Source organism: Rhinoderma darwinii, unplaced genomic scaffold (genome assembly GCF_050947455.1).
Source record: "Rhinoderma darwinii isolate aRhiDar2 unplaced genomic scaffold, aRhiDar2.hap1 Scaffold_535, whole genome shotgun sequence".
Lineage (NCBI taxonomy): Eukaryota > Metazoa > Chordata > Amphibia > Anura > Rhinodermatidae > Rhinoderma > Rhinoderma darwinii.
Genome location: NW_027464084.1, coordinates 95,701 through 120,121, shown reverse-complemented (window position 1 = coordinate 120,121; position 24,421 = coordinate 95,701). Strand labels below are relative to the sequence as shown.

At 39.6% G+C, this 24,421-nt stretch overlaps 1 protein-coding gene across 3 annotated transcripts in view; it reads right to left on the bottom strand.

The window, feature by feature from the left end:
- The window catches only part of LOC142722383 (solute carrier organic anion transporter family member 1A2-like), a 52,342-nt gene extending 47,565 nt beyond the window's left edge, over positions 1-4,777 (bottom strand). For 2 of the 3 annotated variants that reach the window (XM_075848890.1, XM_075848892.1), the window contains exons 1-2: positions 4,741-4,777; positions 4,211-4,305 (exon numbers count right to left, since the gene is read on the bottom strand). In XM_075848890.1, coding sequence (XP_075705005.1) covers positions 4,211-4,267 — 57 coding nt within the window. In that variant the 5' untranslated portion in view covers positions 4,268-4,305; positions 4,741-4,777. Of the gene's footprint in view, positions 1-4,210; positions 4,306-4,531; positions 4,638-4,740 lie in introns of those variants that run through there. The other variant, XM_075848891.1, reaches the window with a different exon arrangement.
- Between the last annotated feature and the right edge of the window lie 19,644 nt (positions 4,778-24,421).

The window sequence follows — 24,421 nt, the reverse complement described above, 5'->3', positions numbered from 1 at the left end:
TGTGACAACCTCTCACACATGATATACAGGCTGGTTGTCAGTAACAGGGGGCGGGGCTGTGACAACCTCTCACACATGATATACAGGCTGGTTGTCAGTAACAGGGGGCGGGGCTGTGACAACCTCTCACACATGATATACAGGCTGGTTGTCAGTAGTAATAGATGAATAGCTGTTACTGTATATAAGATGTGTGGATCTCATGTCTGATCACAGTGTAATTATATTATATATCAGTGATGTCAGTAACAGGGGGCGGAGCTGTGACAACCTCTCACACATTATATACAGGCTGGTTGTCAGTAGTAATAGATGAATAGCTGTTACTGTATATAAGATGTGTTGATCTCATGTCTGATCACATGTAATTATATTATATATCAGTGATGTCAGTAACAGGGGGCGGAGCTGTGACAACCTCTCACACATGGTATACAGGCTGGTTGTCAGTAGTAATAGATGAATAGCTGTCACTGTATATAAGATGTGTGGATCTCATGTCTGATCACAGTGTAATTATATTATATATCAGTGATGTCAGTAACAGGGGGCGGGGCTGTGACAACCTCTCACACATGATATACAGGCTGGTTGTCAGTAGTAATAGATGAATAGCTGTTACTGTATATAAGATGTGTGGATCTCATGTCTGATCACAGTGTAATTATATTATATATCAGTGATGTCAGTAACAGGAGGCGGAGCTGTGACAACCTCTCACACATGATGTACAGGCTGGTTGTCAGCAGTAATAGATGAATAGCTGTGACTGTATATAAGATGTGTGGATCTCATGTCTGATCACAGTGTAATTATATTATATATCAGTGATGTCAGTAACAGGGGGCGGGGCTGTGACAACCTCTCACACATGATATATAGGCTGGTTGTCAGTAGTAATAGATGAATAGCTGTGACTGTATATAAGATGTGTGGATCTCATGTCTGATCACAGTGTAATTATATTATATATCAGTGATGTCAGTAACAGGGGGCGGGGCTGTGACAACCTCTCACATGATATACAGGCTGGTGTCAGTAGTAATAGATGAATAGCTGTTACTGTATATAAGATGTGTGGATCTCATGTCTGATCACAATGTAATTATATTATATATCAGTGATGTCAGTAACAGGGGGCGGGGCTGTGACTACCTCTCACACATGATATACAGGCTGGTTGTCAGTAGTAATAGATGAATAGCTGTTACTGTATATAAGATGTGTGGATCTCATGTCTGATCACAGTGTAATTATATTATATATCAGTGATGTCAGTAACAGGGGGCGGGGCTGTGACAACCTCTCACACATGATATATAAGCTGGTTGTCAGTAGTAATAGATGAATAGCTGTGACTGTATATAAGGTGTGCGGATCTCATGTCTGATCACAATGTAATTATATTATATATTAGTGATGTCAGTAACAGGGGGCGGGGCTGTGACAACCTCTCACACATGATATACAGGCTGGTTGTCAGTAGTGATAGATGAATAGCTGTTACTGTATATAAGATGTGTGGATCTCATGTCTGATCACAGTGTAATTATATTATATATCAGTGATGTCAGTAACAGGGGGCGGGGCTGTGACAACCTCTCACACATGATATACAGGCTGGTTGTCAGTAGTAATAGATGAATAGCTGTTACTGTATATAAGATGTGTGGATCTCATGTCTGATCACAGTGTAATTATATTATATATCAGTGATGTCAGTAACAGGGGGCGGGGCTGTGACAACCTCTCACACATGATATACAGGCTGGTTGTCAGTAGTAATAGATGAATAGCTGTTACTGTATATAAGATGTGTGGATCTCATGTCTGATCACATGTAATTATATTATATATCAGTGATGTCAGTAACAGGGGGCGGGGCTGTGACAACCTCTCACACATGATATACAGGCTGGTTGTCAGTAGTAATAGATGAATAGCTGTGACTGTATATAAGATGTGTGGATCTCATGTCTGATCACAATGTAATTATATTATATATCAGTGATGTCAGTAACAGGGGGCGGGGCTGTGACTACCTCTCACACATGATATACAGGCTGGTTGTCAGTAGTAATAGATGAATAGCTGTTACTGTATATAAGATGTGTGGATCTCATGTCTGATCACAGTGTAATTATATTATATATCAGTGATGTCAGTAACAGGGGGCGGGGCTGTGACAACCTCTCACACATGATATACAGGCTGGTTGTCAGTAGTAATAGATGAATAGCTGTGACTGTATATAAGATGTGTGGATCTCATGTCTGATCACAATGTAATTATATTATATATCAGTGATGTCAGTAACAGGGGGCGGGGCTGTGACTACCTCTCACACATGATATACAGGCTGGTTGTCAGTAGTAATAGATGAATAGCTGTGACTGTATATAAGATGTGTGGATCTCATGTCTGATCACAATGTAATTATATTATATATCAGTGATGTCAGTAACAGGGGGCGGGGCTGTGACAACCTCTCACACATGATATACAGGCTGGTTGTCAGTAGTAATAGATGAATAGCTGTGACTGTATATAAGATGTGTGGATCTCATGTCTGATCACAATGTAATTATATTATATATCAGTGATGTCAGTAACAGGGGGCGGGGCTGTGACTACCTCTCACACATGATATACAGGCTGGTTGTCAGTAGTGATAGATGAATAGCTGTTACTGTATATAAGATGTGTGGATCTCATGTCTGATCACAATGTAATTATATTATATATCAGTGATGTCAGTAACAGGGGGCGGGGCTGTGACAACCTCTCACACATGATATACAGGCTGGTTGTCAGTAGTAATAGATGAATAGCTGTTACTGTATATAAGATGTGCGGATCTCATGTCTGATCACAGTGTAATTATATTATATATCAGTGATGTCAGTAACAGGGGGCGGGGCTGTGACAACCTCTCACACATGATATACAGGCTGGTTGTCAGTAGTAATAGATGAATAGCTGTGACTGTATATAAGATGTGTGGATCTCATGTCTGATCACATGTAATTATATTATATATCAGTGATGTCAGTAACAGGGGGCGGGGCTGTGACTACCTCTCACACATGATATACAGGCTGGTTGTCAGTAGTAATAGATGAATAGCTGTTACTGTATATAAGATGTGTGGATCTCATGTCTGATCACAGTGTAATTATATTATATATCAGTGATGTCAGTAACAGGGGGCGGAGCTGTGACAACCTCTCACACATGATATACAGGCTGGTTGTCAGTAGTAATAGATGAATAGCTGTTACTGTATATAAGATGTGTGGATCTCATGTCTGATCACAATGTCATTATATTATATATCAGTGATGTCAGTAACAGGGGGCGGAGCTGTGACAACCTCTCACACATGATATACAGGCTGGTTGTCAGTAGTAATAGTTGAATAGCTGTTACTGTATATAAGATGTGTGGATCTCATGTCTGATCACAATGTAATTATATTATATATCAGTGATGTCAGTACAGGGGGCGGGGCTGTGACAACCTCTCACACATGATATACAGGCTGGTTGTCAGTAGTAATAGATGAATAGCTGTTACTGTATATAAGATGTGTGGATCTCATGTCTGATCACAATGTAATTATATTATATATTAGTGATGTCAGTAACAGGGGGCGGGGCTGTGACAACCTCTCACACATGATATACAGGCTGGTTGTCAGTAACAGGGGGCGGGGCTGTGACAACCTCTCACACATGATATACAGGCTGGTTGTCAGTAGTAATAGATGAATAGCTGTCACTGTATACTGTTTATGCACTCAATGGTAAAACTTATGGGGGATGAGAAGCTTTTTTGACCTATAAGGAGATTTCCAGATTTATTTCTAAGTCTTAAATCACGTTACTCCAAAAATCAAGAAATCCCTGAATATATCAGCCCCTCCCCCCCCCCGCCGAGTCGCTCTCAGCCGTCAGGTTGTGATGGGTTTTCTTCCGCGGTTTCTTCTCGGCTCCTGTACATGCCAGATGACGACCAACATTGCGGCTCCTGCATGACTGGTCACTCAGCTTTCCTGAGCTCCTGAATGACACATCTGCTCAGTCACTATTCAGGATCCTGGAAAGCTGGGTGACAACTCCTGTCGAAGGTGAAATGCCGACCATGTTGGGTGTCACCAGAAGCAGATATAATGACTGTCAGTTGCTGTAAATTCTCCCACATTTCTCACCTTAAGTTTGGAAACGTGACAGGTCTTCTGCGCAGTTGGAGTTGCATTTGGTGCCATGTTCACTTTCTTGTTGGGACATGTAATTTCTTATTGGTCTGTTAATAAAAAATATCAAATTTGTAAGACAAAAATCTAATCTGACAAAGTTTAACACAACATTCACCGGCGCTGAAACATTGTAACGTGAGGGGAGTAAGTCAGCAGTGCGGAGAGACACAGCATGGAACGCGGATCCTGCCCTACATGACGGGTCACTCCACACCGGAGTGCGCCAGGACAAGACTAACCCGTCACACGTCACATACACATCATTATACCCACCGACATTAGAGTGTGAGCTTCTGGGGTCAGGGATGATGGGAGTGATTGTAATTTGAGTACAATCTGTTGCAATGTGTCAGCACAAGATTCAATCAGGTAATAAATAGAATTATAAAGTGCCGTGTTCTGGGGAGAAACATTCACTAATAACAAACTACAACTCCAATCATCCCCCAAATCACAGAACAATAAGAAAATAATCTACTCACAGCGGAAAACAGACCAGATCCCCGTGTGACCTGCAAATCTGCGGATAATGAGCGAGCGCGGACCTTGACCCGGCATTGTATAATTAACCTGAATGTGCTAAGAATTTACAGCGGATATTAGAGAGAAAGTGGCGCAAAGCCATGACCCCCGGTACTGTATATAAGACTATACACAAAAAAGGGCTCATATAGCAAACGCAATAATGGGCCACGTGCCATGTAATAAAGCATCCTCCCGAAATATAGGAAACAGGCAAATCCTATGGATTCATATATAAACGGAGGGAGAACAAGGAGCTAGAAAGCCAAAAATCATAACATTAAATACCTTTATTAACACATAAATACACATAAAATATGAAAAGTTACAAAAGAACAAAAAGACTCAGAAGTTCCAATAACAGCACAACAGGAGAGACTCCCAATAGATAATCCAGGGCAAAGTTACCAACACTCAAAGTATAGAGTGCAACAACTGGGGCACGATACCAGGTAATGTGGGTGAATAGTTGTGCCCTGATGCCATACAATCTTGGTATATAGTAAACAAGTGAAGAAATAAGGGTAAGTCACCGGTACCACCAGGTCCACAGGCAGAACAATCAGCCCCCACCCCTCTATAAAGAGATCATCTTACCCATGGTACAAAGACCGGGAGAGTCAGTCAAGCGTGCTGTTGAACCCCAACGCGCGTTTCGCGGTATGCTTCCTCAAGGGGTGTCCTGTGCCGAAAACCGGAAGCTAGGCATGCCCCACTTCCAGCCCCCGGCGCCGTAGCGCACGTACGGAATCCCCGACGCGTACAGGGATCCCGAGCATGCGCAGTGCGCCAAAGGGGGCAGGAACGAGGCCAAGCCACACATCGGAGACGTACAGGGAAGGTGCGCACCTCATTGGACAAAGAAAAAGAAGAGATGTACTGCCGGGAGGAAGAGAAGAAAAGTGAGTGATATGTGTAGAACGCAATCCTAAGGGTAAAAAATACATAACTGAGAAATGGACCATCGGAGATAACAAAATAGATCATATATATAATGCCCTGAATATTGGCGCTACGTGTAAGTGTGGTGAGGGTTATCAATGTGAAAACCAACGGGGCTCAGAAAACAAAATGAGGACTAAGGGCATAGAGATGAAATCCGTGTCCTTACATACGAGGAAGCGAAAAAAAGTCCCATAAACATAAGAGATGAAAATGACATAAATAAGAAGAGTATATTGATGAAGTCACATCCGCTGATGCTGTATATATAGTACATAGAATATATATGGTATTGTAATCAGAACGTATGTAAACGACATTGATTCTCAAAGTGACATCAAATAAATTATTAGTCAAATATAACAGTGAACATAATGACATGAACAATGAATACTAAAAATACAGAAAAACAGCAAGGAAAGAACTGTAATTCCCTTATACACAGATATTGTGGTCAATACATAGATAGAAGATACACAGAAAAATATATCTATTGTATAATATCCTCCTCCTTATTCTTGATCGTAGCGTCCAATGATGAGGCTGTCACAGGGTTAATACATCAAATGCCTGTGTAGCAAAAATAAGACACAAATGTTAAAAAAATAACATTAAAAACAGAAAGTGGTAGTGAAATTTATAGAAAAGGGGCAAAATTGAGTTGTTCGTTAAGCCGGCCAGGGATCATGGTTCCCAGTTTAACGATCCACATACACTCTTTTTGAGCCAAAACCTTCCTCCGATCACCCCCTCTGATGCCACAGGGTATGCGGTCAATTCCACGAATCATGAGGGACTTGGGATTACAGCCGTGGTGTTGTTTAAAATGTCTCGGCAGTGTTTTAAGTTGTCTATAGTCACGTATTGCCTTAGCTCCAATGATGTCACGTACGTGTTCTCTGGTACGTATTCGCAACTGTCTAGATGTTAGACCTATATAGATTTTGGGACACCCACAGAGTGCGTAGTAGACAACATGTGTGGTGCTGCAGGAGATGTAATCCCTGATTTTGAATGTTCTCATTCCATCTGCGGTCGCAAAATCTAGCGCTCTGCCAATATTGGGGCATGCACTACAGTCACCACATGGATAACATCCAATTTTAGGTTCGCGAGAACTGAAAGGATTAACGTGTTTCGGCACGTAGTGGCTTTTGGTAAGAAGATCCTTGAGGTTTTTACTCCTCTTGGCTGTCATCATCGGTTTCGATGGTAAGCATTGTGCTAGGGCGGGTTCCGATCTCAAAATGGGCCAGTGTTGCCCAAGAATCGACCTCGTTTTGTCCCATTGGCTATTATAGGTGGTGATAAAACGAACATTGTTATCTACAATTGAAGGTGTTTTCATTCGCAGTAGATCACGTTGTGGTGTTTTTCTAGCCCGATTATACCCTGATTTTATGGTGCGTGTGCTATACCCTCTATCCTCAAATCTGGCTCTAAGATCGTCTGACTGCTGTTCAAAAAGGTTGTTGGTAGAGCAGATCCGCCTCATCCTGATGAACTGCCCAACCGAGATGGCTTTTACAGTTGACCGTGTGTGGAAAGACGTAGCATTCAGCAACAGCAAATTTACTGATGTGGATTTCCGAAAGACATCAGTCTGGAGGAAGCCATCACAGTCAGCAATAATCCCTACATCCAAGAAATTAATCTGTTGTCTGTGAGACTTATAGGTTAGTTTGATGTTGTAAGGATTTAAATTTAGCTGCTGCATGAACTCCGCCAGACTACTCTCTGACCCCTGCCAGATGAAAAGAATATCATCAATGTATCGAAACCAGCACTGTACATGTTCAGCGGCCCGAGCGCCATCCCCATGGAAAACCTGCCTCTCCCAAAAGCCAAGAAACAGGTTCGCATAGGAAGGCGCACAGGCCGCCCCCATCGCAGTGCCTCTGGTCTGTAGATAGTAATGATCCTTAAATACAAAGAAATTACGGGTCAGAATGTACTGGAGAAGTTCCAAGATGAAATTAGACATATCGCCATCCCAGGTTGCTCATCCCCAGGAAGAAGCGGACCGCCTCCAAACCATCACAATGCCGTATGCATGTATACAAAGACTCTACGTCAGCCGTGACCAGCAGCATATCTATTTGAATTCCATCTAACCTGCCCAGGACCTCCGTCGTGTCCTTAAAGGAACAGTGTCATCACAAATTTTTTTTTGATATGTTAAAGATGTTAGTGCTTTATTAAAAACGTTTGTATTTATTTGTGTGTTTGTGTTTTACTTTTTCTTATTTTTACACTTTTTCTTCCCTATGGGGGCTGCCATTTTTTGTTCCATTTCTGTGTGTGTCGATTAACGACACATACAGACATGGAATACGGCAGCCACAGTCCCATAGGGACTGCGAACGGCTCCCGTCCCATCCACTTCAATGTACGCCGTCTGTGTGGGAACTGCGCATGCGCCGCTCCCACACAGTCCAATTTGAAATTGGCGCCGTCCGGCGCCATTTTCCTGTGGACCGGAAGTCGCGGCCGGACAGTAAGATTACTACTTCCGGTCGCGGCTTCCGGACTTGTGCACTTGGACCAGCGGCAGCAGACGGAGCGGACGGGCCGGAGGGAGCCGCGGCGGCAGGAGCAGGTAAGAGATTTCAATGTATGTTCGTGTTTGTGTACGTTTACTACTGTATGTAAACCTACTACACTGTGTGTTAGCTCAAAAAATGGTGACACACAGTGTAGGAGGTTACACCGTTCAAACTCCTCGTTTATCCCGGCACTAGCCAGGATAAAGGAGGGGGGGATGCTGAGAGCTCACTAGAGCGAGGGCTTTTTACCCAATTTTGCAGCAGAAAAGCTATGTGGTTGCTTTACCACATGCAATGCTGCAATTTTGGGAATGGCTCCATCTAGTGACCAGAAATGGTAAATACTATAAATTTGAATCCAATTGAATCCAATTTATAATATTTCCTGACTCGTGAAAAAAATAAAAAGAATTTGAACAATGTTTAATCACCTACACACTAAATGTTTAATTAAAAAAAAACAAACATGTTTTTCTGGCGACACTATTCCTTTAACGTATGAAGGTAGCTCGGTGACCAAAGGTTTGAGATAATAATCGACAAATTAGCAAATTGGGTCACAGAGACCACCCATACCTGACACGATCGGACGTCCTGGGGGGTCCAAAAGATTCTTATGCACCTTGGGTAGAAGGTAGAGTGTAGGAATCTTTGGCTCCTCAATAACAAGACCCTCGTATATTTTCTTTGGAATAGTTCCCTTATCCAGGGCTTTATCAAGAATCTTGACTAATTCTGAGGAAAATACAGAGAGAGGGCTATGTGTTAGTTTGACGTAAGTCTGTTTGTCGCGAAGTTGTTTAAAGGCTTCTTTTTCATATTTAACAGACCACGATGTTCCCCCCTTTGTCTGCTGGTTTTATTACAACATCCAATGATTGCAAATCACTCAATGCTTTCCTCTGGGTAATGGTGAGATTATCCGCTCCTCTAGTAGTGGAAAGGTGTTTAAATTCATTCATTAATATTTTTGTAAAAATTTCCACTTGAGGGCACAGAGACAAAGGGGGAACCCTCGTGGACACTTCTATACATTATATGCGGGACACTTATATACATTATATGCGGGACACTTATATACATTACATGCGGGACACTTATATACATTATATGCGGGACACTTATATACATTACATGCGGGACACTTATATACATTATATGCGGGACACTTATATACATTATATGCGGGACACTTCTATACATTATATGCAGGACACTTATATACATTATATGCGGGACACTTATATACATTGTATGCGGGACACTTATATACGTTATATGCGGGACACTTCTATACATTATATGCAGGACACTTATATACATTATATGCGGGACACTTCTATACATTATATGCGGGACACTTCTATACATTATATGCGGGACACTTATATACATTATATGCAGGACACTTATATACATTATATGCAGGACACTTATATACATTATATGCAGGACACTTATATACGTTATATGCGGGACACTTCTATACATTATATGCAGGACACTTATATACATTATATGCGGGACACTTCTATACATTATATGCGGGACACTTCTATACATTATATGCGGGACACTTATATACATTATATGCAGGACACTTATATACATTATATGCGGGACACTTATATACATTATATGCGGGACACTTCTATACATTATATGCGGGACACTTATATACATTATATGCGGGACACTTATATACATTATATGCGGGACACTTATATACATTATATGCGGGACACTTCTATACATTATATGCGGGACACTTCTATACATTATATGCGGGACACTTATATACATTATATGCGGGACACTTATATACATTATATGCGGGACACTTATATACATTATATGCAGGACACTTCTATACATTATATGCGGGACACTTATATACATTATATGCGGGACACTTATATACATTACATGCGGGACACTTATATACATTATATGCGGGACACTTATATACATTACATGCGGGACACTTATATACATTATATGCGGGACACTTATATACATTATATGCCGGACACTTATATACATTATATGCGGGACACTTATATACATTATATGCGGGACACTTATATACATTATATGCGGGACACTTATATACATTACATGCGGGACACTTATATACATTATATGCGGGACACTTCTATACATTATATGCGGGACACTTATATACATTATATGCGGGACACTTATATACATTATATGCGGGACACTTATATACATTATATGGGGGACACTTATATACATTATATGGGGGACACTTATATACATTATATGCGGGACACTTATATACATTATATGCGGGACGCTTATATACATTATATGCGGGACACTTATATACATTATATGCGGGACACTTATATACATTATATGCGGGACACTTATATACATTATATGCGGGACACTTCTATACATTATATGCAGGACACTTATATACATTATATGCAGGACACTTATATACATTATATGCGGGACACTTATATACATTATATGCGGGACACTTATATACATTATATGCGGGACACTTATATACATTATATGCGGGACACTTATATACATTATATGCGGGACACTTATATACATTATATGCGGGACACTTATATACATTATATGCGGGACACTTATATACATTATATGCGGGACACTTATATACATTATATGCGGGACACTTATATACATTATATGCAGGACACTTATATACATTATATGCGGGACACTTATATGCATTATATGCGGGACACTTATATACATTATATGCGGGACACTTATATACATTACATGCGGGACACTTATATACATTATATGCGGGACACTTATATACATTATATGCAGGACACTTATATACATTATATGCGGGACACTTATATACATTACATGCGGGACACTTATATACATTATATGCAGGACACTTATATACATTACATGCGGGACACTTATATACATTATATGCGGGACACTTATATACATTATATGCAGGACACTTATATACATTATATGCGGGACACTTATATACATTATATGCAGGACACTTATATACATTATATGCGGGACACTTATATACATTATATGCAGGACACTTATATACATTATATGCAGGACACTTATATACATTATATGCGGGACACTTATATACATTATATGCGGGACACTTCTATACATTATATGCGGGACACTTCTATACATTACATGCGGGACACTTATATACATTATATGCGGGACACTTATATACATTATATGCAGGACACTTATATACATTATATGCGGGACACTTATATACATTATATGCAGGACACTTATATACATTATATGCAGGACACTTATATACATTATATGCGGGACACTTATATACATTATATGCAGGACACTTCTATACATTATATGCGGGACACTTATATACATTATATGCGGGACACTTATATACATTATATGCCGGACACTTATATACATTATATGCGGGACACTTATATACATTATATGCGGGACACTTATATACATTATATGCAGGACACTTATATACATTATATGCGGGACACTTATATACATTACATGCGGGACACTTATATACATTATATGCGGGACACTTATATACATTATATGCAGGACACTTCTATACATTACATGCGGGACACTTATATACATTATATGCGGGACACTTATATACATTACATGCGGGACACTTATATACATTATATGCGGGACACTTATATACATTATATGCGGGACACTTCTATACATTATATGCGGGACACTTCTATACATTACATGCGGGACACTTATATACATTATATGCGGGACACTTATATACATTACATGCGGGACACTTATATACATTATATGCGGGACACTTATATACATTATATGCAGGACACTTATATACATTATATGCGGGACACTTATATACATTATATGCAGGACACTTATATACATTATATGCAGGACACTTATATACATTATATGCGGGACACTTATATACATTATATGCGGGACACTTCTATACATTATATGCGGGACACTTCTATACATTACATGCGGGACACTTATATACATTATATGCGGGACACTTATATACATTATATGCAGGACACTTATATACATTATATGCGGGACACTTATATACATTATATGCAGGACACTTCTATACATTATATGCGGGACACTTATATACATTATATGCGGGACACTTATATACATTATATGCCGGACACTTATATACATTATATGCGGGACACTTATATACATTATATGCGGGACACTTATATACATTATATGCAGGACACTTATATACATTATATGCGGGACACTTATATACATTATATGCGGGACACTTATATACATTACATGCGGGACACTTATATACATTATATGCGGGACACTTATATACATTATATGCGGGACACTTATATACATTATATGCAGGACACTTATATACATTATATGCAGACACTTATATACATTATATGCAGGACACTTATATACATTATATGCAGGACACATATACATTACATGCGGGACACTTATATACATTATATGCGGGACACTTATATACATTATATGCGGGACGCTTCTATACATTATATGCGGGACACTTATATACATTATATGCAGACACTTATATACATTATATGCAGGACACTTATATACATTATATGCAGGACACATATACATTATATGCAGGACACTTATATACATTATATGCAGACACTTATATACATTATATGCAGGACACTTATATACATTATATGCGGGACACTTCTATACATTATATGCGGGACACTTATATACATTATATGCGGGACACTTATATACATTATATGCGGGACACTTATATACATTATATGCGGGACACTTATATACATTATATGCGGGACACTTATATACATTATATGCGGGACACTTATATACATTATATGCGGGACACTTCTATACATTATATGCGGGACACTTATATACATTATATGCCGGACACTTATATACATTATATGCAGGACACTTATATACATTATATGCAGGACACTTATATACATTACATGCGGGACACTTCTATACATTACATGCCGGACACTTATATACATTATATGCAGGACACTTATATACATTATATGCAGGACACTTATATACATTATATGCGGGACACTTATATACATTATATGCGGGACACTTATATACATTATATGCAGGACACTTATATACATTATATGCGGGACCCTTATATACATTATATGCGGGACACTTATATACATTATATGCAGGACACTTATATACATTATATGCAGGACACTTATATACATTATATGCGGGACACTTATATACATTACATGCGGGACGCTTATATACATTATATGCGGGACACTTATATACATTATATGCGGGACACTTCTATACATTATATGCGGGACACTTCTATACATTATATGCGGGACACTTCTATACATTATATGCGGGACACTTCTATACATTATATGCGGGACACTTATATACATTATATGCGGGACACTTATATACATTATATGCGGGACACTTATATACATTATATGCGGGACACTTATATACATTATATGCGGGACACTTATATACATTACATGCAGGACACTTATATACATTATATGCGGGACACTTCTATACATTATATGCGGGACACTTCTATACATTATATGCGGGACACTTATATACATTATATGCGGGACACTTATATACATTATATGCGGGACACTTATATACATTATATGCGGGACACTTATATACATTATATGCGGGACACTTATATACATTATATGCGGGACACTTCTATACATTATATGCGGGACACTTATATACATTATATGCGGGACACTTATATACATTATATGCGGGACACTTATATACATTATATGCGGGACACTTATATACATTATATGCGGGACACTTATATACATTATATGCGGGACAGTTATATACATTATATGCGGGACACTTATATACATTATATGCGGGACACTTATATACATTATATGCGGGACACTTATATACATTATATGCGGGACACTTATATACATTATATGCGGGACACTTATATACATTATATGCGGGACACTTATATACATTATATGCGGGACACTTATATACATTATATGCAGGACACTTATATACATTATATGCAGGACACTTATATACATTATATGCGGGACACTTATATACATTATATGCGGGACACTTATATACATTATATGCGGGACACTTATATACATTATATGCAGGACACTTATATACATTATATGCAGGACACTTATATACATTACATGCAGGACACTTATATACATTATATGCGGGACACTTATATACATTATATGCGGGACACTTATATACATTATATGCGGGACACTTATATACATTATATGCGGGACACTTATATACATTATATGCGGGACACTTATATACATTATATGCGGGACCCTTATATACATTATATGCGGGACCCTTATATACATTATATGCGGGACACTTATATACATTATATGCGGGACACTTATATACATTATATGCGGGACACTTATATACATTATATGCGGGACACTTATATACATTACATGCGGGACACTTATATACATTACCCCTTACACAGAACCTGGATTTGGGCATCAGAGAGGGTGTGAGCCAGATAGAGTGATTACCTCCAGTTTATTAGCTGGATTCTTATCCTGCTGAAGTTGTCGTATGTTTTTCTGTTTGGCATTTCTGTCATAGTGCCGTCTTGAGCCAGGAAGTCCCTGATTAGTCCCAGTATTACTGTTGACATTAATGTCCCTAACTCTATTACTCTCGTCACCTGATGTTCGAGATGATATCGATGAGGATCTAGAATGGGAGAAGGATCTTATGTTTATGGGACTTTTTTTCGCTTCCTCGTATGTAAGGACACGGATTTCATCTCTATGCCCTTAGTCCTCATTTCGTTTTCTGAGCCCCGTTGGTTTTCACATTGATAACCCTCACCACACTTACACGTAGCGCCAATATTCAGGGCATTATATATATGATCTATTTTGTTATCTCCGATGGTCCATTTCTCAGTTATTTCTTTTTTACCCTTAGGATTGCGTTCTACACATATCACTCACTTTTCTTCTCTTCCTCCCGGCAGTACATCTCTTCTTTTTCTTTGTCCAATGAGGTGCGCACCTTCCCTGTACGTCTCCGATGTGTGGCTTGGCCTCGTTCCTGCCCCCTTTGGCGCACTGCGCATGCTCGGGATCCCTGTACGCGTCGGGGATTCCGGACGTGCGCCACGGCGCCGGGGGCTGGAGGTGGGGCATGCCTCGCTTCCGGTTTTCGGCACGGGACGCGCGCCGTTGTGTCTTGGAACGAAAAAAAACGAGTGAGTACACCTGTGGCTCACCACATATAAGGCTGTCCTTTTTTAGACACGATAACACCCCTTGAGGAAGCATACCGCGAAACGCACGTCGGGGTTCAACAGCACGCTTGACTGACTCTCCCGGTCTTTGTACCATGGGTAAGATGATCTCTTTATAGAGGGGTGGGGGCTGATTGTTCTGCCTGTGGACCTGGTGGTACCGGTGACTTACTCTTATTTCTTCACTTGTTTACTACATACCAAGATTGTATGGCATCAGGGCACAACTATTCACCCACATTACCTGGTATCGTGCCCCAGTTGTTGCACTCTATACTTTGAGTGTTGGTAACTTTGCCCTGGATTATCTATTGGGAGTCTCTCCTGTTGTGCTGTTATTGGAACTTCTGAGTCTTTTTGTTCTTTTGTAACTTTTCATATTTTATGTGTATTTATGTGTTAATAAAGGTATTTAATGTTATGATTTTTGGCTTTCTAGCTCCTTGTTCTCCCTCCATTTATACTGTATATAAGATGTGTGGATCTCATGTCTGATCACAGTGTCATTATATTATATATCAGTGATGTCAGTAACAGGGGGCGGGGCTGTGACAACCTCTTACACATGATATACAGGCTGGTTGTCAGTAGTAATAGATGAATAGCTGTGACTGTATATAAGATGTGTGGATCTCATGTCTGATCACAATGTAATTATATTATATATCAGTGATGTCAGTAACGGGGCGGGGCTGTGACAACCTCTCACACATGATATACAGGCTGGTTGTCAGTAGTAATAGATGAATAGCTGTGACTGTATATAAGATGTGTGGATCTCATGTCTGATCACAATGTAATTATATTATATATCAGTGATGTCAGTAACAGGGGGCGGGGCTGTGACAACCTCTCACACATGATATACGGGCTGGTTGTCAGTAGTAATAGATGAATAGCTGTGACTGTATATAAGATGTGTGGATCTCATGTCTGATCACAGTGTAATTATATTATATATCAGTGATGTCAGTAACAGGAGGCGGGGCTGTGACAACCTCTCACACATGATATACAGGCAGGTTGTCAGTAGTAATAGATGAATAGCTGTTACTGTATATAAGATGTGTGGATCTCATGTCTGATCACAGTGTAATTATATTATATATCAGTGATGTCAGTAACAGGGGGCGGGGCTGTGACAACCTCTCACACATGATATACATGCTGGTTGTCAGTAGTGATAGATGAATAGCTGTTACTGTATATAAGATGTGCGGATCTCATGTCTGATCACATGTAATTATATTATATATCAGTGATGTCAGTAACAGGGGGCGGGGCTGTGACAACCTCTCACACATGATATACAGGCTGGTTGTCAGTAGTGATAGATGAATAGCTGTTACTGTATATAAGATGTGCGGATCTCATGTCTGATCACATGTAATTATATTATATATCAGTGATGTCAGTAACAGGGGGCGGGGCTGTGACAACCTCTCACACATGATATACAGGCAGGTTGTCAGTAGTGATAGATGAATAGCTGTGACTGTATATAAGATGTGTGGATCTCATGTCTGATCACAATGTAATTATATTATATATCAGTGATGTCAGTAACAGGAGGCGGAGCTGTGACAACCTCTCACACATGATATACAGGCAGGTTGTCAGTAGTAATAGATGAATAGCTGTAACTGTATATAAGATGTGTGGATTTTATGTCTGATCACAGTGTAATTATATTATATATCAGTGATGTCAGTAACAGGGGGCGGAGCTGTGACAACCTCTCACACATGATATACAGGCTGGTTGTCAGTAGTAATAGATGAATAGCTGTTACTATATATAAGATGTGTGGATCTCATGTCTGACCACAGTGTAATTATATTATATATCAGTGATGTCAGTAACGGGGCGGGGCTGTGACAACCTCACACACATGATATACAGGCCGGTTGTCAGTAGTAATAGATGAATAGCTGTTACTATATATAAGATGTGTGGATTTTATGTCTGATCACAGTGTAATTATATTATATATCAGTGATGTCAGTAACAGGGGGCGGAGCTGTGACAACCTCTCACACATGATATACAGGCCGGTTGTCAGTAGTAATAGATGAATAGCTGTTACTATATATAAGATGTGTGGATTTTATGTCTGATCACAGTGTAATTATATTATATATCAGTGATGTCAGTAACAGGGGGCGGAGCTGTGACAACCTCTCACACATGGTATACAGGCTGGTTGTCAGTAGTAATAGATGAATAGCTGTGACTGTATATAAGATGTGTGGATCTCATGTCTGATCACAATGTAATTATATATCAGTGATGTCAGTAACAGGGGGCGGAGCTGTGACAACCTCTCACACACGATATACAGGCTGGTTGTCAGTAGTAATAGATGAATAGCTGTGACTGTATATAAGATGTGTGGATCTCATGTCTGATCACAATGTAATTATATTATATATCAGTGATGTCAGTAACAGGGGGCGGGGCTGTGACAACCTCTCACACATGATATACAGGCCGGTTGTCAGTAGTAATAGATGAATAGCTGTTACTATATATAAGATGTGTGGATTTTATGTCTGATCACAGTGTAATTATATTATATATCAGTGATGTCAGTAACAGGGGGCGGAGCTGTGACAACCTCTCACACATGATATACAGGCCGGTTGTCAGTAGTAATAGATGAATAGCTGTAGCTGTTACTATATATAAGATGTGTGGATCTCATATCTGATCACAATGTAATTATATTATATATCTGTGATGTCAGTAACAGGGGGCGGGGCTGTGACAACCTCTCACACATGATATACAGGCTGGTTGTCAGTAGTAATAGATGAATAGCTGTTACTGTATATAAGATGTGTGGATCTCATATCTGATCACAATGTAATTATATTATATATCTGTGATGTCAGTAACAGGGGGCGGGGCTGTGACAACCTCTCACACATGATATACAGGCTGGTTGTCAGTAGTAATAGATGAATAGCTGTGACTGTATATAAGATGTGTGGATCTCATGTCTGATCACAATGTAATTATATTATATATCAGTGATGTCAGTAACAGGGGGCGGAGCTGTGACAACCTCTCACACATGATACACAGGCTGGTTGTCAGTAGTAATAGATGAGTAGCTGTGACTGTATATAAGATGTGTGGATCTCATGTCTGATCACAATGTAATTATATATCAGTGATGTCAGTAACAGGGGGCGGAGCTGTGACAACCTCTCACACACGATATACAGGCTGGTTGTCAGTAGTAATAGATAAATAGCTGTGACTGTATATAAGATGTGTGGATCTCATGTCTGTTCACATGTAATTATATTATATATCAGTGATGTCAGTAACAGGGGGCGGAGCTGTGACAACCTCTCACACATGATATACAGGCTGGTTGTCAGTAGTAATAGATGAATAGCTGTTACTGTATATAAGATGTGTGGATCTCATGTCTGATCACATGTAATTATATTATATATCAGTGATGTCAGTAACAGGGGGCGGAGCTGTGACAACCTCTCACACATGATATACAGGCTGGTGGTCAGTAGTAATAGATGAATAGCTGTTACTGTATATAAGATGTGTGGATCTCATATCTGATCACAATGTAATTATATTATATATCTGTGATGTCAGTAACAGGGGGCGGGGCTGTGACAACCTCTCACACATGATATACAGGCTGGTTGTCAGTAGTAATAGATGAATAGCTGTTACTGTATATAAGATGTGTGGATCTCATGTCTGATCACATCTAATTATATTATATATCAGTGATGTCAGTAACAGGGGGCGGGGCTGTGACAACCTCTCACACATGATATACAGGCTGGTTGTCAGTAGTAATAGATGAATAGCTGTTACTGTATATAAGATGTGCGGATCTCATGTCTGATCACAATATAATTATATTATATATCAGTGATGTCAGTAACAGGGGGCGGGGCTGTGACAACCTCTCACACATGATATACAGGCTGGTTGTCAGTAGTAATAGATGAATAGCTGTTACTGTATATAAGACGTGTGGATCTCATGTCTGATCACAATATAATTATATTATATATCAGTGATGTCAGTAACAGGGGGCGGGGCTGTGACAACCTCTCAGTACCAGGGGGTGGGGCTGTGACAACCTCTCACACATGGTATACAGGCTGATTGTCAGTAGTAATAGATGAATAGCTGTTACTGTATATAAGATGTGTGGATCTCATGTCTGATCATAATGTAATTATATTATATATCAGTGATGTCAGTAACAGGGGGCGGGGCTGTGACAACCTCTCACACATGATATACAGGCTGGTTGTCAGTAGTAATAGATGAATAGCTGTTACTGTATATAAGATGGGTGGATCTCATGTCTGATCATAATGTAATTATATTATATATCAGTGATGTCAGTAACAGGGGGCGGGGCTGTGACAAGCTCTCACACATGATATACAGGCTGGTTGTCAGTAGTAATAGATGAATAGCTGTGACTGTATATAAGATGTGTGGATCTCATGTCTGATCACAGTGTAATTATATTATATATCAGTGATGTCAGTAACAGGGGGCGGAGCTGTGACAACCTCTCACACATGATATACAGGCTGGTTGTCAGTAGTAATAGATGAGTAGCTGTGACTGTATATAAGATGTGTGGATCTCATGTCTGATCACAATGTAATTATATATCAGTGATGTCAGTAACAGGGGGCGGGGCTGTGACAACCTCTCACACATGATATACAGGCTGGTTGTCAGTAGTAATAGATGAATAGCTGTTACTGTATATAAGATGTGCGGATCTCATGTCTGATCACAATGTAATTATATTATATATCAGTGATGTCAGTAACAGGGGGCGGAGCTGTGACAACCTCTCACACATGATATACAGGCCGGTTGTCAGTAGTAATAGATGAATAGCTGTAGCTGTTACTATATATAAGATGTGTGGATCTCATATCTGATCACAATGTAATTATATTATATATCTGTGATGTCAGTAACAGGGGGCGGGGCTGTGACAACCTCTCACACATGATATACAGGCTGGTTGTCAGTAGTAATAGATGAATAGCTGTTACTGTATATAAGATGTGTGGATCTCATATCTGATCACAATGTAATTATATTATATATCTGTGATGTCAGTAACAGGGGGCGGGGCTGTGACAACCTCTCACACATGATATACAGGCTGGTTGTCAGTAGTAATAGATGAATAGCTGTGACTGTATATAAGATGTGTGGATCTCATGTCTGATCACAATGTAATTATATTATATATCAGTGATGTCAGTAACAGGGGGCGGAGCTGTGACAACCTCTCACACATGATACACAGGCTGGTTGTCAGTAGTAATAGATGAGTAGCTGTGACTGTATATAAGATGTGTGGATCTCATGTCTGATCACAATGTAATTATATATCAGTGATGTCAGTAACAGGGGGCGGAGCTGTGACAACCTCTCACACACGATATACAGGCTGGTTGTCAGTAGTAATAGATAAATAGCTGTGACTGTATATAAGATGTGTGGATCTCATGTCTGTTCACATGTAATTATATTATATATCAGTGATGTCAGTAACAGGGGGCGGAGCTGTGACAACCTCTCACACATGATATACAGGCTGGTTGTCAGTAGTAATAGATGAATAGCTGTTACTGTATATAAGATGTGTGGATCTCATGTCTGATCACATGTAATTATATTATATATCAGTGATGTCAGTAACAGGGGGCGGAGCTGTGACAACCTCTCACACATGATATACAGGCTGGTGGTCAGTAGTAATAGATGAATAGCTGTTACTGTATATAAGATGTGTGGATCTCATATCTGATCACAATGTAATTATATTATATATCTGTGATGTCAGTAACAGGGGGCGGGGCTGTGACAACCTCTCACACATGATATACAGGCTGGTTGTCAGTAGTAATAGATGAATAGCTGTTACTGTATATAAGATGTGTGGATCTCATGTCTGATCACATCTAATTATATTATATATCAGTGATGTCAGTAACAGGGGGCGGGGCTGTGACAACCTCTCACACATGATATACAGGCTGGTTGTCAGTAGTAATAGATGAATAGCTGTTACTGTATATAAGATGTGCGGATCTCATGTCTGATCACAATATAATTATATTATATATCAGTGATGTCAGTAACAGGGGGCGGGGCTGTGACAACCTCTCACACATGATATACAGGCTGGTTGTCAGTAGTAATAGATGAATAGCTGTTACTGTATATAAGACGTGTGGATCTCATGTCTGATCACAATATAATTATATTATATATCAGTGATGTCAGTAACAGGGGGCGGGGCTGTGACAACCTCTCAGTACCAGGGGGTGGGGCTGTGACAACCTCTCACACATGGTATACAGGCTGGTTGTCAGTAGTAATAGATGAATAGCTGTTACTGTATATAAGATGTGTGGATCTCATGTCTGATCATAATGTAATTATATTATATATCAGTGATGTCAGTAACAGGGGGCGGGGCTGTGACAACCTCTCACACATGATATACAGGCTGGTTGTCAGTAGTAATAGATGAATAGCTGTTACTGTATATAAGATGGGTGGATCTCATGTCTGATCATAATGTAATTATATTATATATCAGTGATGTCAGTAACAGGGGGCGGGGCTGTGACAAGCTCTCACACATGATATACAGGCTGGTTGTCAGTAGTAATAGATGAATAGCTGTGACTGTATATAAGATGTGTGGATCTCATGTCTGATCACAGTGTAATTATATTATATATCAGTGATGTCAGTAACAGGGGGCGGAGCTGTGACAACCTCTCACACATGATATACAGGCTGGTTGTCAGTAGTAATAGATGAGTAGCTGTGACTGTATATAAGATGTGTGGATCTCATGTCTGATCACAATGTAATTATATATCAGTGATGTCAGTAACAGGGGGCGGGGCTGTGACAACCTCTCACACATGATATACAGGCTGGTTGTCAGTAGTAATAGATGAATAGCTGTTACTGTATATAAGATGTGCGGATCTCATGTCTGATCACAATGTAATTATATTATATATCAGTGATGTCAGTAACAGGGGGCGGGGCTGTGACAACCTCTCACACATGATATACAGGCTGGTTGTCAGTAGTAATAGATGAATAGCTGTGACTGTATATAAGATGTGTGGATCTCATGTCTGATCACATGTAATTATATTATATATCAGTGATGTCAGTAACAGGGGGCGGGGCTGTGACAACCTCTCACACATGATATACAGGCTGGTTGTCAGTAGTAATAGATGAATAGCTGTTACTGTATATAAGATGTGCGGATCTCATGTCTGATCACAATGTAATTATATTATATATCAGTGATGTCAGTAACAGGGGGCGGGGCTGTGACAACCTCTCACACATGATATACAGGCTGGTTGTCAGTAGTAATAGATGAATAGCTGTGACTGTATATAAGATGTGTGGATCTCATGTCTGATCACAGTGTAATTATATTATATATCAGTGATGTCAGTAACAGGAGGCGGGGCTGTGACAACCTCTCACACATGATATACAGGCTGGTTGTCAGTAGTAATAGATGAATAGCTGTTACTGTATATAAGATGTGTGGATCTCATGTCTGATCACAGTGTAATTATACTATATATCAGTGATGTCAGTAACAGGGGGCGGAGCTGTGACAACCTCTCACACATGATATACAGGCTGGTTGTCAGTAGTAATAGATGAATAGCTGTTACTGTATATAAGATGTGTGGATCTCATGTCTGATCACAATGTAATTATATTATATATCAGTGATGTCAGTAACAGGGGGCGGGGCTGTGACAACCTCTCACACATGATATACAGGCTGGTTGTCAGTAGTAATAGATGAATAGCTGTTACTGTATATAAGATGTGTGGATCTCATGTCTGATCACATGTAATTATATTATATATCAGTGATATCAGTAACAGGGGGCGGGGCTGTGACAACCTCTCACACATGATATACAGGCTGGTTGTCAGTAGTAATAGATGAATAGCTGTTACTGTATATAAGATGTGTGGATCTCATGTCTGATCACATGTAATTATATTATATATCAGTGATGTCAGTAACAGGGGGCGGGGCTGTGACAACCTCTCACACATGGTATACAGGCTGGTTGTCAGTAGTAATAGATGAATAGCTGTTACTGTATATAAGATGTGTGGATCTCATGTCTGATCACATGTAATTATATTATATATCAGTGATGTCAGTAACAGGGGGCGGAGCTGTGACAACCTCTCACACATGATACACAGGCTGGTTGTCAGTAGGAATAGATGAATAGCTGTGACTGTATATAAGATGTGTGGATCTCATGTCTGATCACAGTGTAATTATATTATATATCAGTAATGTCAGTAACAGGGGGCGGAGCTGTGACAACCTCACACACATGATATACAGGCCGGTTGTCAGTAGTAATAGATGAATAGCTGTTACTGTATATAAGATGTGTGGATCTCATGTCTGATCACATGTAATTATATTATATATCAGTGATGTCAGTAACAGGGGGCGGGGCTGTGACAACCTCTCACGCATGATATACAGGCTGGTTGTCAGTAGTAATAGATGAATAGCTGTTACTGTATATAAGATGTGTGGATCTCATGTCTGATCACATGTAATTATATTATATATCAGTGATGTCAGTAACAGGGGGCGGAGCTGTGACAACCTCTCACACATGGTATACAGGC